This window comes from Bacillus rossius, chromosome 5 (genome assembly GCF_032445375.1).
Source record: "Bacillus rossius redtenbacheri isolate Brsri chromosome 5, Brsri_v3, whole genome shotgun sequence".
Classification (NCBI taxonomy): Eukaryota; Metazoa; Arthropoda; class Insecta; order Phasmatodea; family Bacillidae; genus Bacillus; species Bacillus rossius.
Genome location: NC_086333.1, coordinates 22,868,667 through 22,896,650, shown reverse-complemented (window position 1 = coordinate 22,896,650; position 27,984 = coordinate 22,868,667). Strand labels below are relative to the sequence as shown.

The window sequence follows — 27,984 nt, the reverse complement described above, 5'->3', positions numbered from 1 at the left end:
GCATGACCAAAATAACTAACATTATTAAAATTCGAGAAAATTAAACAAAATATATATACAAGGCCTTAAATGTATAAATATATATAATTATAAAGTTGAGACCAATCTTGCAGGCCTACTCTTGTTCTGGCAGGTGAACTCTTCCGGCCGTGGAACACGAGTGTGTGGTTCCCTGGCGAGCCTGACAACGCAGATGGAGATGAAGACTGCGTGACTTTCCACACGCAGGGAAGACTCCGAGATGTGCCATGTCGTTTCAGCTTGCCTTTCTTCTGTGAGCTGGACGAAGAAACCACGCCCTAGCACCTTTTTTTTCCCCCTATAAATTTATCCGTAGGCGTTCATCTCAATCCAAACCCACATATAACATGGTCCAAACCAAAAATAAATATCTGACACATTCATTTGGATTCACATCATCCATAGGCAATGAGTGGAAGTAAAACAAGTATATCTCAAAAGCCAGCTTATTTTTAATCAACCATTTGAGCAACTATGACGTTGAAATCCATTTAACTCACAATTATATAACTCGTTTCAGAATTTTCTTGTGACAAACGATTAAGATGACTTTAATTTTCAAAACCAATTTTTATAATCGAGTAAACTTTTCTACGAGAGATAAATTACAGTAATAGTGGCCTATTATATGTTGGAAAAGTTCCTTCAGTTCACATTTCTCTATTTGATTATTCTTCAAATATACCAGAAATATTTGCTACAAATATTGAGACGTTTAAAGTACAATTTTTTAATACTTGATTATTTGTTTGGCAGATTCAAATTTTGACACACTTTTTTACAATATTTGTGTCATTTAATTTGGCCTGTTGTTTAAATGATGATGCGCTAATTATTTTCTATTCTTACAATGTTTCCCAATTAGTGCTGTTAGAAAATACTCAAGTTAAAAAAATATCTATAAACTTAAACCATAAAAACTAAGCAGTGAATTTCAGTTGAAAATATTTTTTTCTCTTATAAACTTAATGAACAATATCAGATTTTCACATTTGTCGTTTTTGCAGTTAACTTCACAACGTTTCAGATTTCCATAGTTTTCAGACGCAAACACCTTATATATTAAAGACGAATACTTGTGTTGTCATTGATAAAGGTTCTCTGCAATGAAATTCTGCTGCCCATGTAAATACATTGTTTGTGTGAATTGAAATATTTCACAAAATTATGTTATCCAAATAAATAAGTGGACTATACATGCATATTTTTCTCATGAATAAATAATTTTAAAAAACTTTAAAAACTTGTCTACCAGATATTATAATTTGACAAACGAAATTACGTACTTTCTGGGCATCAATTATAAGGCTTGTGAAATTATAATTCTCGCCAATTCTGTCAAAGCTCTATTTCATGATTGGAATATACAGCATCTCAATGGCAGCCTGAATTTGAGGTTTAATAATTTCTTGACGGAGTTTTGGGAATCGCTGAAGTATATTTTTAGCTTTTTTAATTAAAGGAGCGAATTTTTAAAGATTTTAATGAAAATTAGCATCGTTTCATTAGTAAAGTGGCTGAATTTAAGTAATAGAATGTTAACTTATTTATAATTGAGATTAACTCTTTATTATGATTTTATATTTATTAAATGATAGGTAACTGCCAATTATTGGTATAATCAAACATTATCAAGGCTTAAACATTAAATTTATTTATAGTTTGTTTGATCTTATCCTACACGTTGTTTATAACAGCTTTTTGAGTATCCACGGTGCCAATAAAATAAAAATTACCATACTAAGTGACAGGCTGACATATTATTTTAAGTTTGTTCAATGTTATCTTAAATGTTGCTTATAAAAGATTTTTTGGGTATCCAAGATGCCGATAAAATTAAAATTACCATAGCAAATGACAAAGGGCTGACATATTATATAAAAAATTGTCGATCTTATCCTATAGCTTGCTTGTAAAAGCTTTTTGGATATCTGATATGTAAATAGGATATTATACTAATTTTAAAGATGTAATATTTAAACTAATTTTTTAATTTTGTAATAAAAATATTATTTTTGGTTGGCCTTGAATATTAAATACTAGAAATTTTATAAACTAAATTTTTTTTTGTTATAAAATTGTGTTGGCTTTGAAAATTAACTATTAGGCTTTTTATATACTAAGTGTTTTTTTTTCTTTGTAACTGTTATAAAAATAAAATTATTTGTTGGGCTTGAATATTAATTACTATGCATTTTATATACTTAAGTTATTTATAAATCTGCTATAAGGGGTGAAAAAGGCTGATTAGCTCGTCTTTCATAATTAAACGTATACTGTCGCTAAAGTTATTTTTTTAAATCAAGCATACATCATATTTTTTATTTTTTTTATGTTAAGTGCGCAAAAATTTTTTTAATGTTGTCAAAAGTATAATTAGAGAGATGGAAAGGAGTTATACAGTTGTTTTTTTTTTTCGAAATCAGATAAGGACAGATTTTTTTCTCTCTTAAAAATGAAGTGGGTAATTTTTCATGAAGTGATGCCAAAATTTTACTTTTTAATTTAAAAGGGGAATAGGTAAAGATATATTATTTTTTTAGAAATTAAAATATAGACAATAATTTTTCTCTTTTATTAAATGCCAATTTGCAAAAACTCTTCTGGTAGTAACAAAATCATGCTTTGAATTGTAAGAAAGTAGTATGGGGTTGTTAATTTCTGAATAAAATGTAAGCTATTCTTCTTTTACTCTAAAAATCATGTGTGTAAATTTGCAAATTTAGTACCAAGATTCTGCTCTAAGAGTTGCGATAGTGTGATAGTTTTCCAAATTCTGTAGACAGAGAGATGCGGGAAGTTTATCTCAAAATAAGACTATCACATGAATTATCCCATCATTTTGAAAGTGACGTCTGCCAAATGTTATTAAGTAGAACTAAAATACGATTTGAAGTGTGCTTTGGGAAATTGCAGGTGGTCATTTCCCGCTCATTTCCGATGTCAATGATGCAAAATTTGGGCAAATATTTGAACTATAGGTTAGAATGTAAAAAAGAACAACGTGCAGTATAGTATTGTAAGTTTATACCATCTATAAATATTCGTCATTTAAAGGAGTTAAAGAATATAATTGTGAATTTATTTTTAAAAGTTTTGTTTTTAAAACATATTTATTTAGAACAAAAGATTTTAAATAAATACAAATAATACGACAATTTTTTTTAACCATTTTGCAAGCTTCCGCCTCTAGAAGTGTAAAAGTCGTAAGTTCGGTTTCATTAAAAAATTGATACTACCGAATAAACCTTAATTTAAAGTTTAGAAACTAAATTTGATCATCAAGAATATAGAGTATTAACAATAATTTTTTTTCCGGATATCAATATTAAGGGGGTATGAAGGCCGTAAATATGTTATTATCATTTACAATTTATATATCTTAAACAAATGAAGCTGTGTGTAAGAATATGAGTACAAATTACATACATAAGTAACTTTGCATTTTTACGGACGTCAAATGGTAAAAAAAGTGAGGTAATTTTGTTTTGTTTAAAATATCATATTCCGAAGAAAATCATGGTAGAGGAAAGAAACTGAGCAAAAATAAAAAAAAAGAAATTATCTACGCAGGGTGCTTTTTAAATTTTTTCGATATTCAACCCAAAATGTAGTGTAGTGTAGGTGAGTTTGTTTTTATATTAATTAATCATATCTACAACCAAATTAAGCGGGAAGTAAGAAACTAATCAATAATATCGTACTTTATATAATTTAATATAATGGTTTTACAACTATCGCTTTATATATTTGACCAAAAAATGGTAAAAGCGCGTTGAGTAATTTTTTAATATACAGGTAACTCGCTAAAGCTAAATAAGTGGGATGTTAGTTATAAGACATTTTTATAAAAAATACAAAATCTTCCAACTATATTTAGAACTTTTTTTAAATTCGTTTTCAAACTGGGTGAAAGTATTCCAAATATGGTTTTAATAATTAAAAATATCAACTTCTGATCCACCATAAATGAGTTATGATATTGGCAACGTTTAATATGGTACATTAAGTTTACTTCTCTTACTAATCGGGTTGTTAAATATCATCTATAATTCGAAAAAAGGAGAAGGGGGGGGGGGGGGGGAAGAGTATAAAAGGGAAATCCACAAAACAAGTATTGACAAGATAATTTTATTTACCATATAATTATATTTCCATATATGTGTATATATATAATGGATTTCATAACTGGTGGTAAAAACAACAGAATGAGTTTAATTTAATTTGATAAACGGATATTGCGATATTTACAAAATCGGTAGGCCTAATTAAATATTTTCAAATAAGTATCTCTGTAGGAAAAACACAAATTTAAACAAAAAAAAACGATTTAAAAAACTATTCCAAAACAAATTAATATGCACTTAAAAGTAAAAAAAATAATTGCGTATTATTCTACAACTTAATAATCAACCTACTTTTTCTACTCATCAGTATGTAGGTACGATCTATGTGATTACCACGCAAGAAGATAGGTTTAATGTAGTTACAATTATTGTTGCTTTTGGAGTCGGGGTCACACTTCAAATCTAACTCAACACATACTACACCGTCCTTTTTTACGGTAAGTCCTTGTGTTTAACATTAGCTATATATTCGTATCACCGTTTGATACATTATGTCTCGGCATAGTGTCGTATTAAAATTCGTTTGTTTGGTTTAAAAAGGTATTATTTATGTCGTTTCAAGGTCGCAGATATTGTCACAGTATATTGTAAATAAACGTTAATTTGTAAATGGGTTTAATTAGGTATTGGTATTCTGTCACATTACTCACAGTATATTGTCGTTCGTATAGTAGTTAATTTGTAAAAAAAAATATTTCTTAAAGTATTCTCGTATTATTATTGCAAGGTATATTGTAGTGTTTCCTTGGCTGACACCGACTCCAAAAATAACAATAATTGTAACTACATTATACCTACCTTCTTGTGTGGTAAACACATTGATCGTACCTACATATTGATAAGTAGAAAAAGTAAGTAGATTATTAAGTTGTAGAAGAATACGCAATTATTTTTTTTTTTACTTTTTAGTGTATATTAATTTGTTTTGGAATAGTTTTTTAAGTCGGTTTTTTTGTTAAAATTTGTGTTTATTTTTTGATTTTAAGTGAATCTGTAGTCTACACTAACTAATTTGTCTGAATATGGGTAGACCTACTAAACGTGAGACCGTGCCGTTTATATGAAACAAACGCAGTCAGGGAGAAACGCCTATCTCAACAGAGGAAATCTACCTCGAGGACAATTTCAAAAGTGACTTGCGAAGAGCGCAAAAATAGACTTTCGAAAATGCGGCTTTGCATGAAAAAGTTTTGAACAGGTAAAATATCGAAAAACGTAGTCATCGTCTCGGCTTGATCAACGATCGTCTATCGAATGAGACGGAGAAGCAACGTGCCCACCGACTCAGCGTGATACACGATAGTCTATCCAGAGAGACAGAGGAGCAACGTGCAAACCGTCTTAGCTTGATCCACGTTACGGTATGTGACAAAAATATTCGGATAGCCTATAAAAGATTCGGCCGAGTATCGTTAATTTGCTCCTAAGAATTCATGAGTTCCGTTACTTTGTCATGGATTCCATAAACAGAACCTAACCAAACTTTCATAAAACTACCCTTGAAGTAGATCATTTCCAATAAAAAAAAGAATCATCGAAATCGGTTGTCGTGATACTTAGTTATTCGTCCATTTGTCGCGCAAATACTTAATGCAAATTTAAGACTTATATGGTTTTCTAATGTATGACATTGTCAGAACTGGACCAAATTGAAATGATATCACACGGGAAGCACCGGCTTTCAAATAAAAAAAGAATCATCAAAATCTGTTCACCCAGTCAAATGTTCTGAGGTAACAAACATTAAAAAAAAATACAGACGAATTGAGAACATCCTCCTTTTTTGAAGTCGGCTTAAAAGGAGAGGTATGTTAACATTAGGAGTTTTGTTTATGTAATACTAAGCAAACATACAACCAATTAATAAAAAATATGATAAGAAATTTTATATCTGTAATTAAAATATTAAAAATTCGCATGATTCCAAATTCTTAATAAAATTGAGGTATTTTTAATACGGTTTAGCCAATTCTTTCTTCTAAACACAGTAAAGCAAAAGTTGATGAATGTGAAAGTGTAAACGATGGTATAAACTTTATTAAAATGATAAAGGCATGAGATTCACAATTTATTAAATTGGCAAACAACTGAAAAGAAAAGGAGTTAAATTTTTTCACCTTTAGAAACTACATTTTAACCCTTGCACTAATAAGTGGTCTTAATAAAAACAAATTTGGATTAAGTTTTTTTAAGATATTTTGAAGCTTTAGAATAAACTTACCAAATGTGATAGTCCTATAAGTATTAAGTAAATTCTTAACATTTTTTAAAACTTTTAAATCCCTCTTTCTCAACTCTTAGTAGTTATAGTTCATATTATAAAAAAGAGTTATGGCCATAAATTTAAGATAAGGTTGAGGTTCCTTACGTAAAATATTAATGTATAAGATAGTTAAACTGATAAAGGACATTAATTGTTTTCATAAGCACTAATTATTTCCATACCCTGCCTTTATAATAGCTTATACAGCAAATTACTTGTGACAAAAGTTTTATATAATGTTAAGAATAAATTAAATAAAAAAGTTCGGATTCAATAGTGTATTTAATACGGACGTAATAATTTTTTTTTTCATTTAAACGGCTGTTTTTAAAACCCAATGTGGTAATGGTTCGACATAGCATACATTATATTAGGGAAATTGTTTTAAATAAATTGTAATAAATATGACAGTTTCCGAAATAAGCTAGTTATGATTTTTTTCCCTTGAACGACCGTTTTCTTTTTCATATTATGAAATATTTGGATGTAATAACTTTTGTTACAGGCAAATGTATTACATCAAGTTCATTTAAGTAACAAACCATCTGAACGGATACGAGAATGTGCCTATTAAGGAAGTTATAAAAAATTTTGTTCTCTGTATTTTTTCACCCATTAGCTGTTATCGTTGGTCGTTTCAAAAATTCATTTAGACAAAAGTTTTTCATATTAGTATACAAATGGGAATCCGAACCCAGGCTTCAGGCTTCATGGAGTCTTCAGTGCGAACCTTGTGAGGTCAAAATAAAAATGATGACAGGTCCTTCCTCCATGGAAGCCAACGTCAGAATGACCTCCCACCACTTCACGTCTTCACCCATGACTTCACGTCCGCCATATTGTTTTTTCGGCTGGATACCACCATGCTATTTTAATCTGCCAAAGGGCTCTGCCAGTATAAGAGTTTTATTTTCACCCGCTAGAGTGCAATAAATATTCAATATGCCAGGGCGCATTTCCCCCCCTCCCCCCCCATTAAAAATATTAGGACCTTATTTTAAAAAAAGATGTATTTATTTAGCTATGAATTCAGGAAAAATTCCAGAATTCATTTGAAAAAAGTCTGTAATTAATATACAGAATTGAATCCTATCCTACATTTAATACTTGATCGATCGAAAAATGTAAATTTAGTTTAAAAACACCTTTCTAAATGAAATATGGTGTTAAGTACTTAAAATAAGCCTAAGCTGCTAGTAAGCCGATGATGACCTATTGGCCGCCATCTTGGAAATTTATAATATTTGACCTAGAAATTTTAGGAAGATTCCAAAATTCATAAAAAAATTTAATATTAATGTACTTATTAATTCGAATGATATCCTTCGTCCGTTCAATCCTTGATTAATGCAATAAATACAACTTTTATTATTAAAAAAAGTGTCAGATTCAGGAAATAAAACAAAAAATTTTGAATTTTTTTTTACATAAATCATACACTACTATAAAAACACTTACAATATAATAAGATTTTTGTTGTGCATTGGCTTGAACTGACTAAATCTTAGTTACACTCGGTTTACTGAAGACCAGCTAGATCCTTTGCCTACATAGTCGTTTTATTCCTGACAGAGTTTTTCGTTGCTGTGTTTAACATACTGTTTTACATCGTTGGAATTATAAATGAGACTTTTTATTCTCTTGAATGGACACTTCAACACTTTGGGCTCGAACGGATATGGTTTGCCATTATACATAGGCCAACCACAAGATAAACTTTAAAGATCCGTACAGTGCTACTTCTTATGTAAGCTGATTGATTACGTTCTGCTTGATATCATCAAGAATTTTACAAATCTATTTGATTCACTAAATTTATTTAGAAAATAGTAGTTTTCAACGTTCCACAAAATGAATATGTTGCTAAGTGGAATACGTTATCATTTATTCGTAATGCACCAAGCACAGTTTAGTTTAGATTATGTTCAGGCATTACCACAATTAATTGCGGAAAATATCTTTTTGTTTTTGTACGCATGTGTCTCTCCTATCTAAAGCGTGAAGCGGAAATATTGCAGGTAGTTCAACAGTAGGCACACGGACGTCACCATTAAAGTTTTTCGTATGAAGTCTCAAATTGTCAATACGAGTAAACCAAACATGACACTCATCGCAGCGGAACTTCTTACGAGAACAATTCTTCATGCATTTACTCCGCTGATGTCTCCGTGCATATTGGATAAAAGAAAACGACATAAGAAAACTTAATTTAGCTTTAAAGTGTTATTATATATAATTTACTAAGCACCTAATATTTACGCAAAATTACGATGAAATTTCTACTGACCGAATGGATGACACATTTTATATACATAAATAAACATATATTCCTGTTAGCATTAAACAAAAATTGAACTGTTTACCAGTAAAAACAGAACAATTACGAAATAATGAATAGTGCACTTCCTGATAGTTGTCCAATAACTGAGTATTGGTTAAAATGTTGATCGCGAGTAGAGTAGTGTCTGTCGTTCGCGAGCACATAACTGCTGAAATCTTTCTGTTAATACTTCCAACTAATTATTCTCTTATTGAGCTTATTTAAGATTATTATTATGTGATATAATTATATAGGCCTATCAATGTAATTAAATTTTTTAAATAATTATTGCCAGTGACGGTATTTTGAATCTCATTTCTTGAGGTTAAAATCGCGTGCTCGCTGTGTGCATCGAGACCGTTCACATGTTGCAAGAATAATGTGTTTTATAATCATTATTGAAATACCAGGTTTCTAAGGTATTTTAAAACTTTAGATTAATTTTTACTTTAACTATTTCAATTTACCAAAAATATTCCAGGATAGTTTTACTGTCATAAAGTTTCATTTGGCTGACTAATACGTTTGGTATGTACCCTAATGTTTACGAAAGCAAGTATATACGTGTTCCTGTTGCTTCACATGGGTCCGCCATATTTTTTTTGTTTCATTTCCGTTCATCGAACTCCGTTCCATCTTCGCGAAAGTACGCCTACCGAAAGGCCGTATGCCAGAAGCCAAAATGTTTACACATAAAAATTTTTTTGCATAATGGACCGGGTTGGCACATTGGGAGTGTTGTTGAATGTAAGAGCAAATTAAATTTTCCAGGTGCAATTATTGAATAAATGTTAAGTATTATTATGAGAGCGTAATTTATTCAGGCGTAAACTAGTCAAATGAAAGGAAGGGTTTTGCGTTGTAAAACTGTATGCGGGCCTACAAATAACTCGCAGGCCTGTAGTAGTTTGGTGGGAAAGCGGCGAGTAGGGAGACAGCGCGACCCCGCCACTTGGTAGAGGCGGACAAACAAGAAGCAGCTGCAGCTGGAGCGGGCAATTGGGCTCGAGTGCGGCCACAGCAGGGGAGCCCGCGATGCCGCCGCTGCTCGCCTTGCTGGCGTGCCTGGCCCTGGGCGCCGGCTGCCTCGGCGCCGAGACGCCCTGCCAGGCGCCGCTCAGCTGGCGGCGACACGCGCGCCTGTCCGGCGGCCAGTTGCGCCTGGCCAGCTTCATCGCGCGCCTCGACGGCCTCAGGGTGAGCGCTCCGGCCCTCCCTGCCCGCTGGGCAACCCACCCCCTCCCGGCACGTGCCGGCATAGCGTCTCGCGTGGCGCCGCACTAGCCCTGCACGATCCGTCATAACCAGGGGCGCAACAACTACATTTCCAAAGAAGGGGGCAATATACCTATTTATAAAGAATCATCGATCCCCCGCTATTGAAGCGGGGGGGGAGGGGGTCCTCCCCCGGGAAAATTTCTATTTCACGATGGAAAATGGTGCTATTTAATCAGTTTCATTATCTAAAAATTGATTACACAGCACTTTCTTTGCCCCCGTTTGCCCTCACTTCACGGTTTCAGAGGGGGGGGAGGGACAAAATACCCTTGCCTTCCCCCCTTGTTGTTGCGCCCCTCATATATGAATACATTTGAAATAAAAACGTAAGAATTTTCATACGTGAATAGTAATTGCTACCCTGAGGCAAACATACTCAAAGTAAGTATCCAGGCGCAGACGGACTTGAGGCCACGATGCATCGTTGAATGTTTTCTCTCAAGTGGAAGCTTTCTGGCGATGTAACATGTGTGCACGGCCATGTGGCGCTGACGGGTGTAGACATCCGCCCTGTTGTTCAGGAGCCTTGAACGAGGGGCCTAGCGGCTAAGGTTTTGAGTTGACGCGAACGACAAATATCATTATAATAACTTCTCTTTCTTATGTGATACTCTTTTATTTTATATTTTTTATACGCAAACGCGTGATTTGTCTTTCGAACATATTTGTAACTGCTCCTTTATTTAGTTTGCATTTATAACGAAAAACTGCTGCATGTAACGGCGAAATTATTTTTTTTCCATGTATGCAACGCAAAAAAAAATAATAATAAATAACAGTCCATAGTTTTGTACTCAAGAATAAAACTAAATTAACGGAATGTCTGGTTATCGCTGGTAGGAACTGAGCATCTATCCGACGTTTGCCTCCTCACTTTCATATCTTATTTTATTTTTTATTAATTTCGTTCTGTATGCTATTATTTGCACGGATAATTGTTATTATTTATGTTTTTCAACTCAATTTTGCCAATAATGTTTACTTCATTAAATGTCTTTTTATTATCGGGTAGTGTATGAATAGTTACTGATACAGGTGTAAATCGGGAGTAAGCGGTGAAAGATCTTACAAGAATAATTTGGGTGATTTATTTCTAAACTCACCTACCGCTTTTAAAAACTTTGGAATGCATTGATTTTTCTACATTCAAAGATTTACATAGAGCAAATTTTCAAAGGGTGACGTCAAAGCCCATAAATTTAAATGCATTGGAGTAAATTATATCACTTATTTATTAAAATATTTGAACAAGTTTACTTCTGATATTAAATTCGCCCTTTACTGCGAGTCACTGCCCGCTACAATATCTCAGTTCTGTAATACTTCCAAGCGCCGAGCCCTTCTACTATATGAGCCCTTCTACATTCCCAACCCTTACACTTTCCCAACTCTTCCACGCGCCGAGCCCTTCCACGTGCCGATCCCTTCCACGTACCGAGCCCTTCCACGTGTCGATCCCTTCCACGTGCCGAGCCCTTCCACGTTCCGAGCACTTCCATGGGCTTAACCTTTCCACATTCCGAGCCCTTCCACATTCCGAGCCCTTCCACATTCCGAGCCCTTACACACGCCGAGCCCTTCCACGTGCTGATCCCTTCCACACGCCTAGTCATTCCACGACCCAAACTTGAAAATGTGGTCTGCGGCCCTAAAGTCAGTGAACGCCGAAAAGTTTAGAGAACAGTGTGGAGAACGAACTAAGGGTGAATGAATTTTGTCTAAAGAAGCCTGTGACAGAGAGGTTTATACATTTACTTATGTGAACTTTGAGATCATGGGAAAACATTCTGAATCAAATTGAAGTCATCGATCGGGGAACATTAATGGAGGGGTCCGAACTTCTATTCCCTGCAGACGTCTGCCGCAGGAACGAAGATACCTGCAATGAACACTGCAGTAAAACCCAGCAAGTGGGGGACTGGCCAGCCAATCTGTCTTGCAGAGGCATGACTGCTCGAGCTCGCATTTCAGTTCATTAATTTGTATTCTTGCTAAATTCTGGTAAACATGTAAACTTTTTGAAGAGTTTAACTTACATGCAAAAATTTTTACATCGCGCACTTTTTGCGCAATTAATTGTTTTAGTTAAATTTGTAAAGTTTTTGGCGTGTACAAATAAGTATAATCAACTGGAAAACAGATTAGATTTAACATAAATGCTAGTGGCTACTTCAAGAAACGGTTATAACTTCTTTCAGAAAATGTTATTTAATTTTACCTGGCCTTTCGAAATTCTGAAATTTTTAAGGATTTTGAGAGCTAAGCAAATTAAAACAAATTTTAATAATGTAGAAATGCAAACCCAATCGTGAAGTTTCAGTATTATTGCCTTTACATCTTAAAAGATTTGGTTTTGAAATCCATTCACTTTTTATTCTCCCCCAAAAAATATAAATGATGTTGGGCAGTTAATTATACAAAAAGTCACGATGTACATATTTTTCATTACGTAAGAGTCGAACCATTTAACAAGTCTTAAAGTTTGTCTGTGGTTCAATAAATATATAATGACGACCTGGAAAGAGAGCCCGCTCTTAAGAACGAGGTGAAGGCCGACTCACTGAGCGAAGCCGAAGAGCGTGCGCCGTCCAGCAAGGAGGGCCCTGACGGATCCGAGTGGGCAAGCCCTAGCACGCCAGGACGCTGTGCCGTCACAGCAGGCGAGTTAAGACACCCTTTCCGTGGTGGGCTCCGAGAGCCATTTTAGATATCCATACAGGTAGTATAATAACGTTTTCAATCAGTGGTAAATCCCAATCTTCCATGGAAATTAATATTAGATTATTATTATTTAAAAATTAATATCTTTTTTTGGTGAGATATATTTATAGCGTATATATTTGTGACAATTATATAATTATTGTGAACAATTATTAGTTTGAAGGTTCTACGTATAAACAACGTTAAAGTAACCGAGCGAGGTGACTCCAAAGTAAAATATCAGGCTGATATTTGGGAAAGCCCAGGTTATACCTATTCTCTGTCCATTCATCTTGTTTTCTACTTTCAATCGTTAACCGAAATTTATTCAAATTGTCAATGCCCTATTATTTCCCCAACTTTCTTTAAATGGGTGTGTTAATCGTTCTCTGGCATTGTCATCGAAAAAATGTAAAAAAAAAAAAAAAAATCTAAACGAATTATCAAGGTCAAAAAGATTGAATATTGCTTTAGAATATTGATTTAGAAACTGATAACCACTTAAACTAGTGATCATTTAAACTTTAAATCTAAAACCATCTAAAAACTATTAATAATTTGTATTGCATTTTTTTAAATTTATTCGTTAAGTCTTACTTAGTTTTTTTTTTAAATTTTATTATATCATAAGTTTTCTTGGTGGTAAAATTGGTTATTTTTTCTACAGGTTTCTTTGGAATATGATAAAGAATCAGTTATTGATGAAGATAAATGGGTTTTGGACATTGACATTGCAACAACAAGCTGTTTAATGAAAGGTAAGTGTAATTGTTTAGAGATGTTTAATATATATTTTATGTTCTCAATATGATGCACACATTATGAGGAGATGTCAAAAGCATTATTAAATAATGTTAAAAATAATGTAATTTTTAATTAGGATATTTAGGATATATATTTATTTAGGATAAAAGTAGCGTATTTTTTGTTTGGAAAAAAAAAATGACTAAAATCGCATATCTTAATAATTATATTGCTAATAGAAGCGCATAAATGTTATTTATTAGTGCAGAAAGGTGCCACTCCAGTGGAAAAGTATCTTATATTGTGTTTTATGTGCAGTCACGCATGTTTCGCGCTATGTCCCAAATGCTAGCTGACGCCTGTTTGACTACGAGATCAAAGGCATCATAATCATAATGTGGCGTTTTAATAACACTCCTGGCACTATCGTTAACACTTTAGGTACTAAACTCTAATTTCCACACAGTTAATGATCTAGATTTATGATGGACTTCCAATTCGGTACACTCCTTCTGTGAAAACATCTTTGGAAAATCCGCATTGCTGATGCTGCTGCTGCTATAATATCCCTCGTCTCTCTGAACACAATGTTCTAATCGTACATCTATGTGAATGTTAATTCTGTCATGCCGTTAGTGTTATTAAAGTATCTAAACACTTTATCTTACAAACTAAACAATCAACACTGCGTAAATTACCCAAAGCAAAAATTATTAATGTAATTTAACCAACAAGAGTATGTTAAAGTTAGTCTTAAAGGGTCCAACAATGTCCCTCCTAGTTGGTCCACCATTGTTCCATCCCCAAGGTCCGCCATTGCTCTTCATCGTAGGTTCACCACTAAATCTCCTCGTTGGTAGGTCACTGCCGTCCTCATGTGCTCAACATTGTCTCTCCTTGTTGTTCTACCATTGTCGCTCCTGGGAGTTCAGCCATTGTCTCTTCTCAATAGTCCTCTACTGAACATCCCCATTGGTACATCACTGTCGGTCCTCGTGTGCCCAACATTGTCTCTCCTTGTTCTAACATTGTTGTTCCTGGAAGTTTAACCATTGTCTCTACTCGTTAGTCTTCTACTCTACTGAACCTCCTCGTTGGTACGTCACTGCCCGTCCTCGTGTGTCTGTCACTGCTGCTCTAAATTATTTTTCCTTTGAGGCTTTTCTTTGGTATATCACTGTTTGACCTATAGTGTTCGCAACTGCACCTATTCATTGATTCTCTACTGACGCGTTTATATGTCTGCCACTGCCCCTCCTTATGTGTAAGCCACTTTCACACCTCTTATGTTTGCCAAGCCGCACTACATTACTCAGCCTCTGACTTATTTTCTGGGTACTTTTCTACCTTTTCTCGTAGTTCCACCACTTCCCTCCTTGCGGGTCCACCAATTAACCTTCTGGCGGGCCAATCACAGTCCCTTCTCCTTGGTATGCCACTGTCGGTCCTCGTGGCTCCACTACTGGCTTTACTTTAATGTATGTATTGTTGGTCTGGGTGGGTACGTTACTGTTTCCTCGTGAGTACGCCACTGCCTCGCTTCATTGGTCCGCCCATTCCACACCCCGAATAATATACAAATATATAGCGAGGTTTTGAAAACCATATCATAAAACTAAAATTATACATTTAAAGAAAAACAGAAATATTTTAAAATTAAAACATGTTATCTTGTATTTATAAATACTCGGTCTTAATAATGTTATCAAGTGTACACTTTTGCTTTTGTTAAGGCAGGATTCATAGGAAAATGCCATAGAGAAAGGATAAATATGTATATTTTTTTAGAACCTAAGCGAAACTGCAATGTTAAAAGACGCACATGACTGCTGTAGAGGAAATAAACTGACAAAAAATATGCATAATATTAAATTGTACATTTGGAACAAACATGGAAACATTGATCAAGCAAGACTTGATGTAAGTTTTTGGACATACGCCATTGCTAAGAACTTTTTCTGTTGAAGAAAAACTAATAAATAAAATAAATAAATAAAAATAAAAATACTCAAAAAAAGATACAAAAAACACACAAAATTAAGCAAACAATTGCGGTTGTCAACAAGGATATGAACACCACAAAATATTCCGAAACAGGAATATGGTCAGCAAACAAAGAAAAAACAAAAAAAAAATGTACTAAGAGAACGAAAAAAATCCCCACAAATGATGACAACACAAAAATATTGAAACCCAAAATAATTCAGCACAACAGTTGAAGCGAGACAAAAAACATGACAAAACGAAAAAACAAACAAATACAATAGTTTTACCTAAACAGAAACAAGCGACGTTTCGGGAACTGCTATCTGCTCCCGTCCTCAGGCAGAGACGCACATGGTACGGAAACACAGGTGCGACTGAGAAGGGGCTGGAAAATGAGGGTATTTATCAGAGAAAGGGCTACATCTTGCTCAGCCAATGACAGACGAGCTGTCTCCCCATTGGCTGTGCACCATGTAGTTAAAGCGGATTGGTTATGGTGGGTTGAGTATTGGCTATTGTTTTGTGCTGCAGGGATGTTTCTCTCTTTATCAAAGGGATCCACATATTTTTTAATTCAATGCTCTGCTGGCTGAAAATATTTTTATTGCTAATAATGAAGGCTGATTCTTTGATTTTCCTTTTTATTTTATCGGATTCCTGTATGAGTGGTGTGGAGTCTTCCCAGAGAATTTTGTGGCTATTTTCCCATGTATGTTCAGCAAGTCTGGATTTTAGGGTTTCACCCTTCTTGCAGTTGTTTTTGTGTTCTTTGATTCGGGTGGATAGAGCTCTGCCAGTTTCACCTATGTACATGTGGCCACATTCACAGGGGATTTGATACACACAGTTGTGAGTTTGTAATTTTTCTGTGGCTGGTTTCACCTTGGTAACAATACTTTTAATAGTAGATTTAGAACGGAATGCTGTTTGAAGTCCATATTTATTTCCTAGGCGTCTTATTTTTTTCTGAAAGCCCTTGAACATATGGAATAACTAGGGTTCCTGCAGGTTTCTCAGTTTCTGTGGATTTGAGTGTTTTGTTGGATTTCAAATGCTGTTTGATGGTGTTGACAGGGTAACCATTGGCTATGAGTTCTTTTTTTATATGATTGTGTTCAACCGCAATAGATTTCTCATCAGAACAAATAATCTCAGCTCGGTTGGTTAGTGTGTGAATTATGCCAGTTTTTGTTGTTTTGGGATGGTTGGATGCAAAATTAAGGTATTGGCCTGTGTGCGTAGGTTTCCTGTATACTTTTGTTTCCAGGCTGTTGTTTTTTCTGCTGACTAGTACATCCAGGAAAGGAATGCTACCTTTGGTTTCTTTTTCATATGTGAATTTTATTGATGGCCTCAGAGAGTTGAGGTGGTTCACAAATTCCTCCAAAGTTTCAGGTCCATGTTGCCAGACAGTGAAGGTATCATCCACATAACGGAGCCAGATTTTTGGAGGGCTATTACTTTTGCTAAGTGCTTCTTGCTCAAAGTTTTCCATAAATATATTGGCCATAAATGGTGAAAGAGAAGAGCCCATTGCCATGCCATCGGTCTGTTTGTAGAAAATATCCTTGAACTGGAAATATGTTGTGGTGACACAGAGGGTAATCATTTCCATGATGGATGGGATTGGTATTATAGTTCTGTCCTTTAGGGTTGGATCAGCTTCCAATTTCGCCTTGACAATGCTGAGTGTTTCGGCTACTGGCACATTAGTGAAGAGGCTTTGGACATCAAAACTCACCAGGGTATCATTGTTTTCTATTTTCAGTGTTTTGACTATAGAAATAAAATGATTAGAATCTTTGACAAATGTATCTGTCTGTCCTGCTAGTGGCTCAACAATTTTCAGGAGATATTTTGATAGTTTCTGGCATGGGGAATTACAACAACTGATGATCGGGCGCAGAGGCATGTCGGGTTTATGAATCTTTGGAAGGCCGTAAATGTGGGGTGCTTTACTGCTGTGTGGTGTCAGTTCTGATCTAGTTTTTTCTGGGATGTGATTCTGATGTTTTTTTAGAGTTTGGTACACTTTTCTTTCAATGCTGGCTGTGGGGTCTTTTACCAGTTTTGTATATTGATCTGTGGTGATCAAATCAGTAAACAGAGAAACATCCATGCAGCACAAAACAATAGCCAATACTCAACCCACCATAACCAATCCGCTTTAACTACATGGTGCACAGCCAATGGGGAGACAGCTCGTCTGTCATTGGCTGAGCAAGATGTAGCCATTTCTCTTATAAATACCCTCATTTTCCAGCCCCTTCTCAGTCGCACCTGTGTTTCCGTACCATGTGCGTCTCTGCCTGAGGACGGGAGCAGATAGCAGTTCCCGAAACGTCGCTTGTTTCTATTTAGGTAAAACTATTGTATTTGTTTGTTTTTTCGTTTTGTCATGTTTTTTGTCTCGCTTCAACTGTTGTGCTGAATTATTTTGGGTTTCAATATTTTTGTGTTGTCATCATTTGTGGGGATTTTTTCGTTCTCTTAGTACATTTTTCTTTGTTTTTTCTTTGTTTGCTGACCATATTCCTGTTTCGGAATATTTTGTGGTGTTCATATCCTTGTTGACAACAGCAATTGTTTGCTTAATTTTGTGTGTTTTTTGTATCTTTTTTTTTTGAGTATTTTTATTTTTATTTTTATTTATTTATTTTATTTATTAGTTTTTCTTCAACAGAAAAAGTTCTTAGCAATGGCGTATGTCCAAAAACTTACATCAAGTCATGCACTCCCATTGCACAAATATTTCAAACATAACATTGATCAAGCAAAGTGTCGTACAATGGTGTATACTTAAATACTTAAATGAAACAAAAAGGGGCAAAAATTTTGAAAAAAATTTTATCTATGTGGAAACAGACTCTCCAGGACTTTTACATTGTTACGAACGCAGACAGGACCGTGGCACGCACCAGGTTCCGAGCTGGCTGGCGGCCCTGCACGACCCCTGACATAAGGCATACAATGTGTGCCTCGCCGGATAACAAAGGGTCGTCGCTAAACCTATTACCCCCCATCAACCGCGAAACCCCGGACACAGTCTCGTCTAGGGCAATTATCACTTTTAGCGGCCTAGAAATTCCGAGATTACAGAGGCCTTCGCGTGGAGGGGCGCAAACAAAATCAGCTTTTATCGATGTTTCGGGCGTCGGGTAGGCCCAGGTTGACCCGGCTTGTCACAGCAACTCTCGTCGGTTCGAGAAGGGCGCCACAGGTACTTAAACAGCGACACCGGTCTCCGTGGAGTTCCGAGAGTTTAGAGACTTCCGCGAGTGAAGGGAAGTTCGACATCGGCGAAGAGGGTGAAAGACCTCGAGAGTTGCGCGATGCGGAGCAACGGGATACAGAAAGTTTGACTGAGTGGTGTGTGACTGTGTGTGTGGACAGGCGCGAGGTAAGGGACGAACCAACCGTTGAGCTTAGCTCCATTGAGGAGTGCGAACTGTGGAACTTGAGACATTGAGAAACTTGCGAATAAACCTTTTTAAGTGCCAGTGATTGGTGATCGGACGATTTTAAGTACAATTATTTATTAGTAATGTACATATTAGTAATTAATAAAACTGTAATAAAACTAGTTGGGCTGTCCTTTCGAAATGAGCTGCCACACAATAAATCGTAATATTTTTGTGTCAGAAGTGGGATAACCCTAATTTATAAATTTAGTTTATAGTTTTATAACTAAAATTAAAAACAACATAAAATTATTTTTACTAATTTAGTTATTCGAGAAAAGTTAGTTTATGAACTGTAGTTAGATTTAACTGTAGTAGTAGTAGTGAAGTACTGTTAGTTTTTAATAGAGGTTTATGTTAGCTCGTAGGGGAAATTACTGTGTAGTAATAAGACAGTGATAGGCTGTTAGTATATGTGGACATGAAAGATGGTGGCAAACGAACTTAAAAACATAACAGCATTGTTGGCCAAAAAAAATAAAAAAAAATTGATGAAGGATCAAGAGGAAATAAATATAAAATCAAGAGAAACCAAGAGAAAATAATGAATAAAATGAAGAATAACCAATAAGAGTTGAAGATAAGCCATGAAGAGATTAATTAAATGAAGATATAAATTAAGAACTGCCAAGAAAAAATGAAGAATTCAATGAAGACCGAGATCGAAGACATGAAGAAGAACCAAGCGGTAATGAAGAGGGGCCAGGAAGATATGCGTAATGAACTCGTGACTTCTCAAGAAGAATTAAATAAGAAGGTGGATGAAACTAGTATTCAGCTGGAAGGTAAAGTGCAGTCTTTGGAGCAGCATCTTGCAAAACAGGAGCAAAGGATAGCCGAACATGAAACAATGACACAACAGCTAGTTCAGCTCAAGCAGACAACTGAACAGTGTGTAGCAGCCTCGACCGAGGAGTGCCATTGGATGATCAAGGAAGCATTATCTGCTATGAAACCGAGTAGTTCTTCCAGAGACGTGAAAGTGGAAGGAACGATTGGTCACCTAAAATTCAAGCCACCTACATTTGATGGCAAACAGGCAACTGTTAAAGGCAGCTGCTGAAGTGAATGGTTGGGACAATGAAGAAAATGGTACAGCATTTTTTTGACCCTTCGAGTATCTCCACTAGAGCTGCTGCAGACCATACTAGTTACAGAGCAGAAAGAATATGGGGTATTAGTAGAGACCCTTCAGCTGAGGTATTGCGACCGACACATGAGCGAGGTGTATAGTACAGCCCTGAAGATACATCAAAAGAAATCTTCAGTAACACTCCAAGAATATGAAGCCAACATCGAGCAATTCGTGCAACTTGCCTACACAGAAGCACTAACAGAGTTCCGCCAACAGCTAGACAGTAGTCTTTTATAGACAGACTCAGAGATATGGAGGTGAATCAAACTCTTCGTTTGGCCTCGCACAAAAGGAAACGCGAGGCCTTAGTCCATGCCTTGGAAATCGAGGCAGCATGAAATGCCTCAAGAAACACAACCATTACGACAAGGAGAGCTGTACTGGAGCTCCACAATAGAGCAAATGCCAGATACACCACTAATGAAGTAGATAATCTCAGGGCATTGAAGAAGCTGCTGAATTACACTTCAGGTAACCAGATCAGAAAAGCAGGAGAATGCCCGAGTCTTTTTTTTTGCAGTGAACCGGGACACATTCAGTGGGACTGTCCGGCATGCAGGAAGACATCGCAGAAGGAAGAGAAACACTTCACCTAAGCATTTACAATTGGATTTGGAGGAAAATATAAGAAACTTTGACATTATTTCAGACCTTCTTTGTTTCTCATATCACCGATGAGGTAATTCTAGGAATAGACATCATGAATCGATACAGATTCGTTATTGACATGGAAGGGCACATACTGCAAATTGGAAATGAAAAGGTGGCCTTGTTTACCCCCGACAACTTAGAAGACCCTGTAATGCAAGTGAAAGTTAATGAATCTGATTGAATTCCAGCAAACTATGAGCATGTTAATAGCAGCTACGATTATGGGAGGCTTTAGAGGCAACATAAGCAACCTGACTGAGCCAGATATGAGATTAGGATTGAAAATGATCCTGTTCGATCGAAGCATTGCAAGGTTCGGCGAGGTTGTGCCAGTCAGGGTGGCCAACCTCGATTCGCGAACAAGGGTTCCGAAACAGGTAGACCTAAAAGCTAGCTGTGAACCAGTCTACTGTGTAGGTGAGTGCGAGTATTTATCGCCTATTAGACATGCCAACGAATGAACACAAATCCAAACATTTAACTGAGGCGATGCCGATATAATCTAACGGAAGAAGTAAACAGCATGTATTTTCCTAACCGGATACTGACCTTATGAAAGCAAGCCTGGTGTACCATCGTATCTACACAGGTGATACAAAGCTAATCCGACAAGCAATACAGCGCCTGCCTCTAGAAAAACAGGAAGAAGCAGAGAAGTTATTCACGGGTATTATGGAGGGTGTTGTAATAGAACCACCAGCCAGCCCTTGGGTTTACCCAGTCCTGTTAGTGGCAAAGAAGAATGGCCAATTGAGGATCTGTGTACACTACTGGAAGCTGAATGACATCACCAAAAGGGATAACTACCCCCTTCCACGTATATTTATGACACACTTGATACACTCTCTGGCACCAGATGGTTTTCTACACTGGCCTGAAGAGTGGTTACTGGCAAGTGGAGCAGAATCTCAAGAAAAAAAAGAAAAGACTGATTTAACAACAGGGAGTGATCTGTTACAGTTCACTGTGTTACCATTAGGGTTATGTAATGCTCTTGCATCTTTTGAGAGGTTGATGGAACTTTCCCTGCATGACATGAAATGAAAAACATGCATACTATACCTGGACATTATTATCGTGATGGGAAATACATAGAAGGAAGATTTGCGAAATCTGCAAGATTTATTCGACAGGCTGTGAAACTTAATTTGAGTCTTAAGAAGTGATTATTGTTCCATTTTGAGGTAATATTCCTAAAACATATTATATCGCAGGAAGGAGTGCGGACAGATTTTAAGAAGATCCAGTTTGTTAAGGAGTGGCTATAACCCACAACGTAGGAAGGGAAGGTGCCCTAAGCTTCAAGCAGTGTGAGAAGACCCGTTTGAAGTCTTGAAGCAGCTAAATGATGTGTTCTACCACATCCAGAGAGGAAAGAGGCGACGAATTACGGTGGTACATTTGGACCGATTGAGTTAGTATGCCGGAAGGGATGCGTAACCTGTTAGGGACGAACATGCTTATGGATGGGGAAGTATTACGAACACAGACAGGACCGTGGCACGCGCCAGGTTCCATGTTGGTTGGCGGCCCTGCATGGACGTCACACGCCGAGTCATGGATCGTCCACTGAAGTAAGTCATGCCACACATGCCTGGCCAGATTATAAGTTTCGTCGCTACCCTCTCCACCCCTGACAACCATGAAACCCTGGGCATAGTCTTGTCTAGAGCTAGTAACACCTTTAACGGCCGGGGAATTCCGGGCTTATAGAGGCCGTCGCGCCGAGAAGAGCAAATAAATACAGCTTTATCGATGTTTGGAAAGTCGGGTTGGCCCATGTTGTCACGACTCAACACGGCCGCTCTCGTCGGTTCGAGAAGGGTGCCACATATACTTAAGCAGCGACACCAGTCTCCACGGAGTTCCGAGCGAGTTCCGAGAGTTTAGAGACTTCCGCGAGTGAAGGGAAGTTCGACATCGGCGAAGAGCGATGGGATCGCGAGAATGCGACCTAGTGTTTCGTTAATGTGTGTGTGGACAGGCGCAAGGTAAGGGGTGAACCTGTTTTGAGCCTAGATCCAGTTATTAGTGCGAACTGTGGAACTTGACAGACATTGAGAGACCTGCAAATAAATATATTTAAGTGCCACTGATTGGTGATCGGACAATTTAAAGTCCAATTTTAATTAGTTATGTAAAAATATTAATTAATAATACTGTTATAAAATATAATTTGGCTATCTTTTAGGACCCTTTTACACCCACATTTAAAAGTAAGAGTATGTAACAAATTTAATTTCTCCAGGCCTAAACGTGACTGACAGGCAAAATAATTTTGCGCTATTTTATATAGATACTTTTATGAAAACTGAAACATTTCCAGTATATAAAGAAACTTAACTAACCTTTTTCGAAAATAAGTATTTAGTTACCGAATGTTTATAGAATATTTAGTAATTAATTTTTTTGAGTGATTATTGAGATGGATAGCTTAACTACTTTTTTAAATAACAGCTATATATATATCCATTTTCTACATTCAAACAAATTTTCCTTTCAAATAAAATAAAAAGTGTGACTATAAGAATAATGTTACGATAAATATTTATTTCATTTCAGACAGATTGGTAATAATAATATTAGAATTTTCAATAATTATGTTATTTTTACATGTTGTTTGTCTTATTTGTCACATAAATATTCTTCTTTTATAGTTAAATTTATTAAAAATACATATTTAATTTCCAAAATTGTATATATAAATGTAATTCAAAATAAGATTACGAATCCTGGTGTACGGAAAGAATGATTTGTTATTTTGCAGTGAGTTATGTTCATTTATTAAAAACGAAAGTTTTGCGTGTAATTTAACAGGTGTAAGCATAGAGCGGTGTTTTGGTGAGTGTAGATGTGGAGGAGTGGACCAGCACGCTGGACGAGGCGGACGAGGACCTCCTAGCGCGCGAGTGCGACCCTGGCTCGGGCTCCCAGCGGGCGTGAGCATGGAGCGGTGTTGTGGTGAGCGCAGATGTGGAGGCGTGGACCAGCACGCTGGACGAGGCGGACGAGGACCTCCTGGCGCGCGAGTGCGACCCTGGCTCGGGCTACCAGCAGGTGTGAGCATGGAGCGGTGTTGTGGTGAGCGCAGATGTGGAGGCGTGGACCAGCACGCTGGACGAGGCGGACGAGGACCTCCTGGCGCGCGAGTGCGACCCTGGCTCGTGCTCCCAGCGGGTGTGAGCATGGAGCGGTGTTGTGGTGAGCGCAGATGTGGAGGCGTGGACCAGCACGCTGGACGAGGCGGACGAGGACCTCCTGGCGCGCGAGTGCGACCCTGGCTCGGGCTACCAGCAGGTGTGAGCATGGAGCGGTGTTGTGGTGAGCGCAGATGTGGAGGCGTGGACCAGCACGCTGGACGAGGCGGACGAGGACCTCCTGGCGCGCGAGTGCGACCCTGGCTCGGGCTACCAGCAGGTGTGAGCATGGAGCGGTGTTGTGGTGAGCGCAGATGTGGAGGCGTGGACCAGCACGCTGGACGAGGCGGACGAGGACCTCCTGGCGCGCGAGTGCGATCCTGGCTCGTGCTCCCAGCGGGTGTGAGCATGGAGCGGTGTTGTGGTGAGCGCAGATGTGGAGGCGTGGACCAGCACGCTGGACGAGGCGGACGAGGACCTCCTGGCGCGCGAGTGCGACCCTGGCTCGGGCTCCCAGCGGGTGTGAGCATGGAGCGGTGTTGTGGTGAGCGCAGATGTGGAGGCGTGGACCAGCACGCTGGACGAGGCGGACGAGGACCTCCTGGCGCGCGAGTGCGACCCTGGCTCGGGCTACCAGCAGGTGTGAGCATGGAGTGGTGTTGTGGTGAGCGCAGATGTGGAGGCGTGGACCAGCACGCTGGACGAGGCGGACGAGGACCTCCTGGCGCGCGAGTGCGATCCTGGCTCGTGCTCCCAGCGGGTGTGAGCATGGAGCGGTGTTGTGGTGAGCGCAGATGTGGAGGCGTGGACCAGCACGCTGGACGAGGCGGACGAGGACCTCCTGGCGCGCGAGTGCGACCCTGGCTCGGGCTACCAGCAGGTGTGAGCATGGAGCGGTGTTGTGGTGAGCGCAGATGTGGAGGCGTGGACCAGCACGCTGGACGAGGCGGACGAGGACCTCCTGGCGCGCGAGTGCGACCCTGGCTCGGGCTACCAGCAGGTGTGAGCATGGAGCGGTGTTGTGGTGAGCGCAGATGTGGAGGCGTGGACCAGCACGCTGGACGAGGCGGACGAGGACCTCCTGGCGCGCGAGTGCGACCCTGGCTCGGGCTACCAGCAGGTGTGAGCATGGAGCGGTGTTGTGGTGAGCGCAGATGTGGAGGCGTGGACCAGCACGCTGGACGAGGCGGACGAGGACCTCCTGGCGCGCGAGTGCGATCCTGGCTCGTGCTCCCAGCGGGTGTGAGCATGGAGCGGTGTTGTGGTGAGCGCAGATGTGGAGGCGTGGACCAGCACGCTGGACGAGGCGGACGAGGACCTCCTGGCGCGCGAGTGCGACCCTGGCTCGGGCTACCAGCAGGTGTGAGCATGGAGCGGTGTTGTGGTGAGCGCAGATGTGGAGGCGTGGACCAGCACGCTGGACGAGGCGGACGAGGACCTCCTGGCGCGCGAGTGCGATCCTGGCTCGTGCTCCCAGCGGGTGTGAGCATGGAGCGGTGTTGTGGTGAGCGCAGATGTGGAGGCGTGGACCAGCACGCTGGACGAGGCGGACGAGGACCTCCTGGCGCGCGAGTGCGACCCTGGCTCGGGCTACCAGCAGGTGTGAGCATGGAGCGGTGTTGTGGTGAGCGCAGATGTGGAGGCGTGGACCAGCACGCTGGACGAGGCGGACGAGGACCTCCTGGCGCGCGAGTGCGACCCTGGCTCGGGCTACCAGCAGGTGTGAGCATGGAGCGGTGTTGTGGTGAGCGCAGATGTGGAGGCGTGGACCAGCACGCTGGACGAGGCGGACGAGGACCTCCTGGCGCGCGAGTGCGATCCTGGCTCGTGCTCCCAGCGGGTGTGAGCATGGAGCGGTGTTGTGGTGAGCGCAGATGGGGAGGCGTGGACCAGCACGCTGGACGAGGCGGACGAGGACCTCCTGGCGCGCGAGTGCGACCCTGGCTCGGGCTACCAGCAGGTGTGAGCATGGAGCGGTGTTGTGGTGAGCGCAGATGTGGAGGCGTGGACCAGCACGCTGGACGAGGCGGACGAGGACCTCCTGGCGCGCGAGTGCGATCCTGGCTCGTGCTCCCAGCGGGTGTGAGCATGGAGCGGTGTTGTGGTGAGCGCAGATGGGGAGGCGTGGACCAGCACGCTGGACGAGGCGGACGAGGACCTCCTGGCGCGGGAGTGCGACCCTAGCTCGGGCTCCCAGCGGGTGTGAGCATAGAGCGGTGTTGTGGTGAGCGCAGATGAGGAGGCGTGGACCAGCACGCTGGACGAGGCGGACGAGGACCTCCTGGCGCGGGAGTGCGACCCTGGCTCGGGCTCCCAGCGGGTGTGAGCATAGAGCGGTGTTGTGGTGAGCGCAGATGAGGAGGCGTGGACCAGCACGCTGGACGAGGCGGACGAGGACCTCCTGGCGCGCGAGTGCGACCCTGGCTCGGGCTACCAGCAGGTGTGAGCATGGAGCGGTGTTGTGGTGAGCGCAGATGGGGAGGCGTGGACCAGCACGCTGGACGAGGCGGACGAGGACCTCCTGGCGCGCGAGTGCGACCCTGGCTCGGGCTACCAGCTGGTTGAGGGCGCCTGGCTGAAGCTGCACCGCCGGCCGCTGGACTGGAAGTACGCCCAGGAGGTGTGCTGGAGGGAGGGCGGTCGCCTCGCCGTGGTGGACACGCGCCTCAAGGTCGCGGCGCTGCGCCAAGTGCTGCTGGCGCGGCCCGACGTGCTGCAGTCCTCGGTGCTGCGTGGCCAGGTGCTCGTGGGCATGAACGACGTGCGGCGCGAGGGCGTGTTCGAGACCAGCTCAGGTGCGTGCTACCGCCCTACCCAGCTAGCTTCCTCTTGTGTCTGTCTCCATGCCTCGCCCATCTGTATGCAGGTTATTACTTAAGTGATGAAGGGGGAGTATATTTAGGCCTAAAAAAAAAAGAAAAAAAGATTGCTTTCACTAAAAAATTTAACTAAATTGGTCTACAGGCAATGTAAGATATATATATATATATATATATATATTCGTATTCCTTTTAACCCTTTTTTACAATATTTCGCAGTCGTTTAGTTGTAGTAATGAAAACGAAATAATAATAAGCCACCGTTTACTTAAACAGTAGCGAGGAAAACAAAATTTATATTATTGATATTATTTCTATATAGCCAAAAAAAAAAATGTCCTCTAAACTGATCACCTTGGCTCTCGAAGGGGATAAACATCGTTTTCCAATCATGTTGAAATTATACATTTGAAAAGATAATTAATGCCAGTGCTTTAGTTAAATTTTTTAATGTTATAAATATGACTGTATATTTTCCTTTAAAATAATTTACGAAACCTATCTTTTACTGCAAGATAGGCAATGTATCTGTTCTGATTGGCTGAGGGATAGATTTACTGACGGTATGTGTTTCTGACACCGCTACAAGCCTCGGGAAAGTACTTATTGTGGAGTAGTCGTCACGGGAAATTTTATTTTACTACGATAGAGGGTTACACTTTCTCTTATTTAAACTTTATTGAACTCATCTTGTTTTCAATACTCGATACAAGTGTGCTAATACACACAAAGTCTGCCAGAGTGCGCTGCCACCATACACACTAGAGTGCAGTAGTATTTATTTATTACCAGGCTGTCAGATTATTGTATCCATATTGTAGGTCTAACAGTTCAAATATATTTTTTTCTTATCTGCTTGAAATAGGACATAATTGTTTGAAATATGTATTAAGTTTCGATGAAGAAGGTCTTGCGAGTGGGATAAGCTTGGTCTATACGCCTAACACTGAAAATGACTTGTCTGGAAGGAATAACAGTTATCGTAAATCGACGAAGAAAGCCTCTTGCATCGAGATTGCTTGACGTACATGCCTCATATTGTACATGACCTTCTTAAAATGTCCGTCTAGTATCGAGGAAGAGGCCGCTTTGGTTCTGAATATATATGCTGATCACCAAATGTACATGCCTGACCAACCTTCCAATTGTGCCTGGCCAACCTGCTAGATTGTCTCTCCCAACTATGTAATGTGTCTGGCCACATAATGAATGTATCTGGCTATCAACTGGATGCACCTTGCCACCATTTGGACGTACGTTCTTGGCCACTTAATTTACGTGCCTAACCACGGGGTGTGTTAGCCTGACCAACCAATTGGACGTGGGTGCCTTGTACCGACTA

The 27,984-nt window shown here is 39.6% G+C and overlaps 2 protein-coding genes across 2 annotated transcripts in view; both read left to right on the top strand.

The window, feature by feature from the left end:
- LOC134531638 (uncharacterized) overlaps window positions 1-4,015 on the top strand; it is a 46,890-nt gene extending 42,875 nt beyond the window's left edge. Inside the window, exon 5 of the mRNA XM_063367399.1 lies at window positions 134-4,015. Within this exon, the coding sequence (XP_063223469.1) occupies window positions 134-303 (170 nt within the window). The 3' untranslated portion in view covers window positions 304-4,015. The remainder of the gene's footprint in view (window positions 1-133) is intronic.
- Window positions 4,016-9,766: 5,751 nt separating this feature from the next.
- Window positions 9,767-27,984, top strand: part of LOC134532224 (uncharacterized) — a 34,130-nt gene continuing 15,912 nt past the window's right edge. The window contains exons 1-8 of the mRNA XM_063368645.1: window positions 9,767-9,928; window positions 13,377-13,467; window positions 25,698-25,785; window positions 25,837-25,886; window positions 25,938-25,997; window positions 26,058-26,126; window positions 26,178-26,252; window positions 26,298-26,618. Of these exons, the coding sequence (XP_063224715.1) occupies window positions 9,767-9,928; window positions 13,377-13,467; window positions 25,698-25,785; window positions 25,837-25,886; window positions 25,938-25,997; window positions 26,058-26,126; window positions 26,178-26,252; window positions 26,298-26,618 (916 nt within the window). The remainder of the gene's footprint in view (window positions 9,929-13,376; window positions 13,468-25,697; window positions 25,786-25,836; window positions 25,887-25,937; window positions 25,998-26,057; window positions 26,127-26,177; window positions 26,253-26,297; window positions 26,619-27,984) is intronic.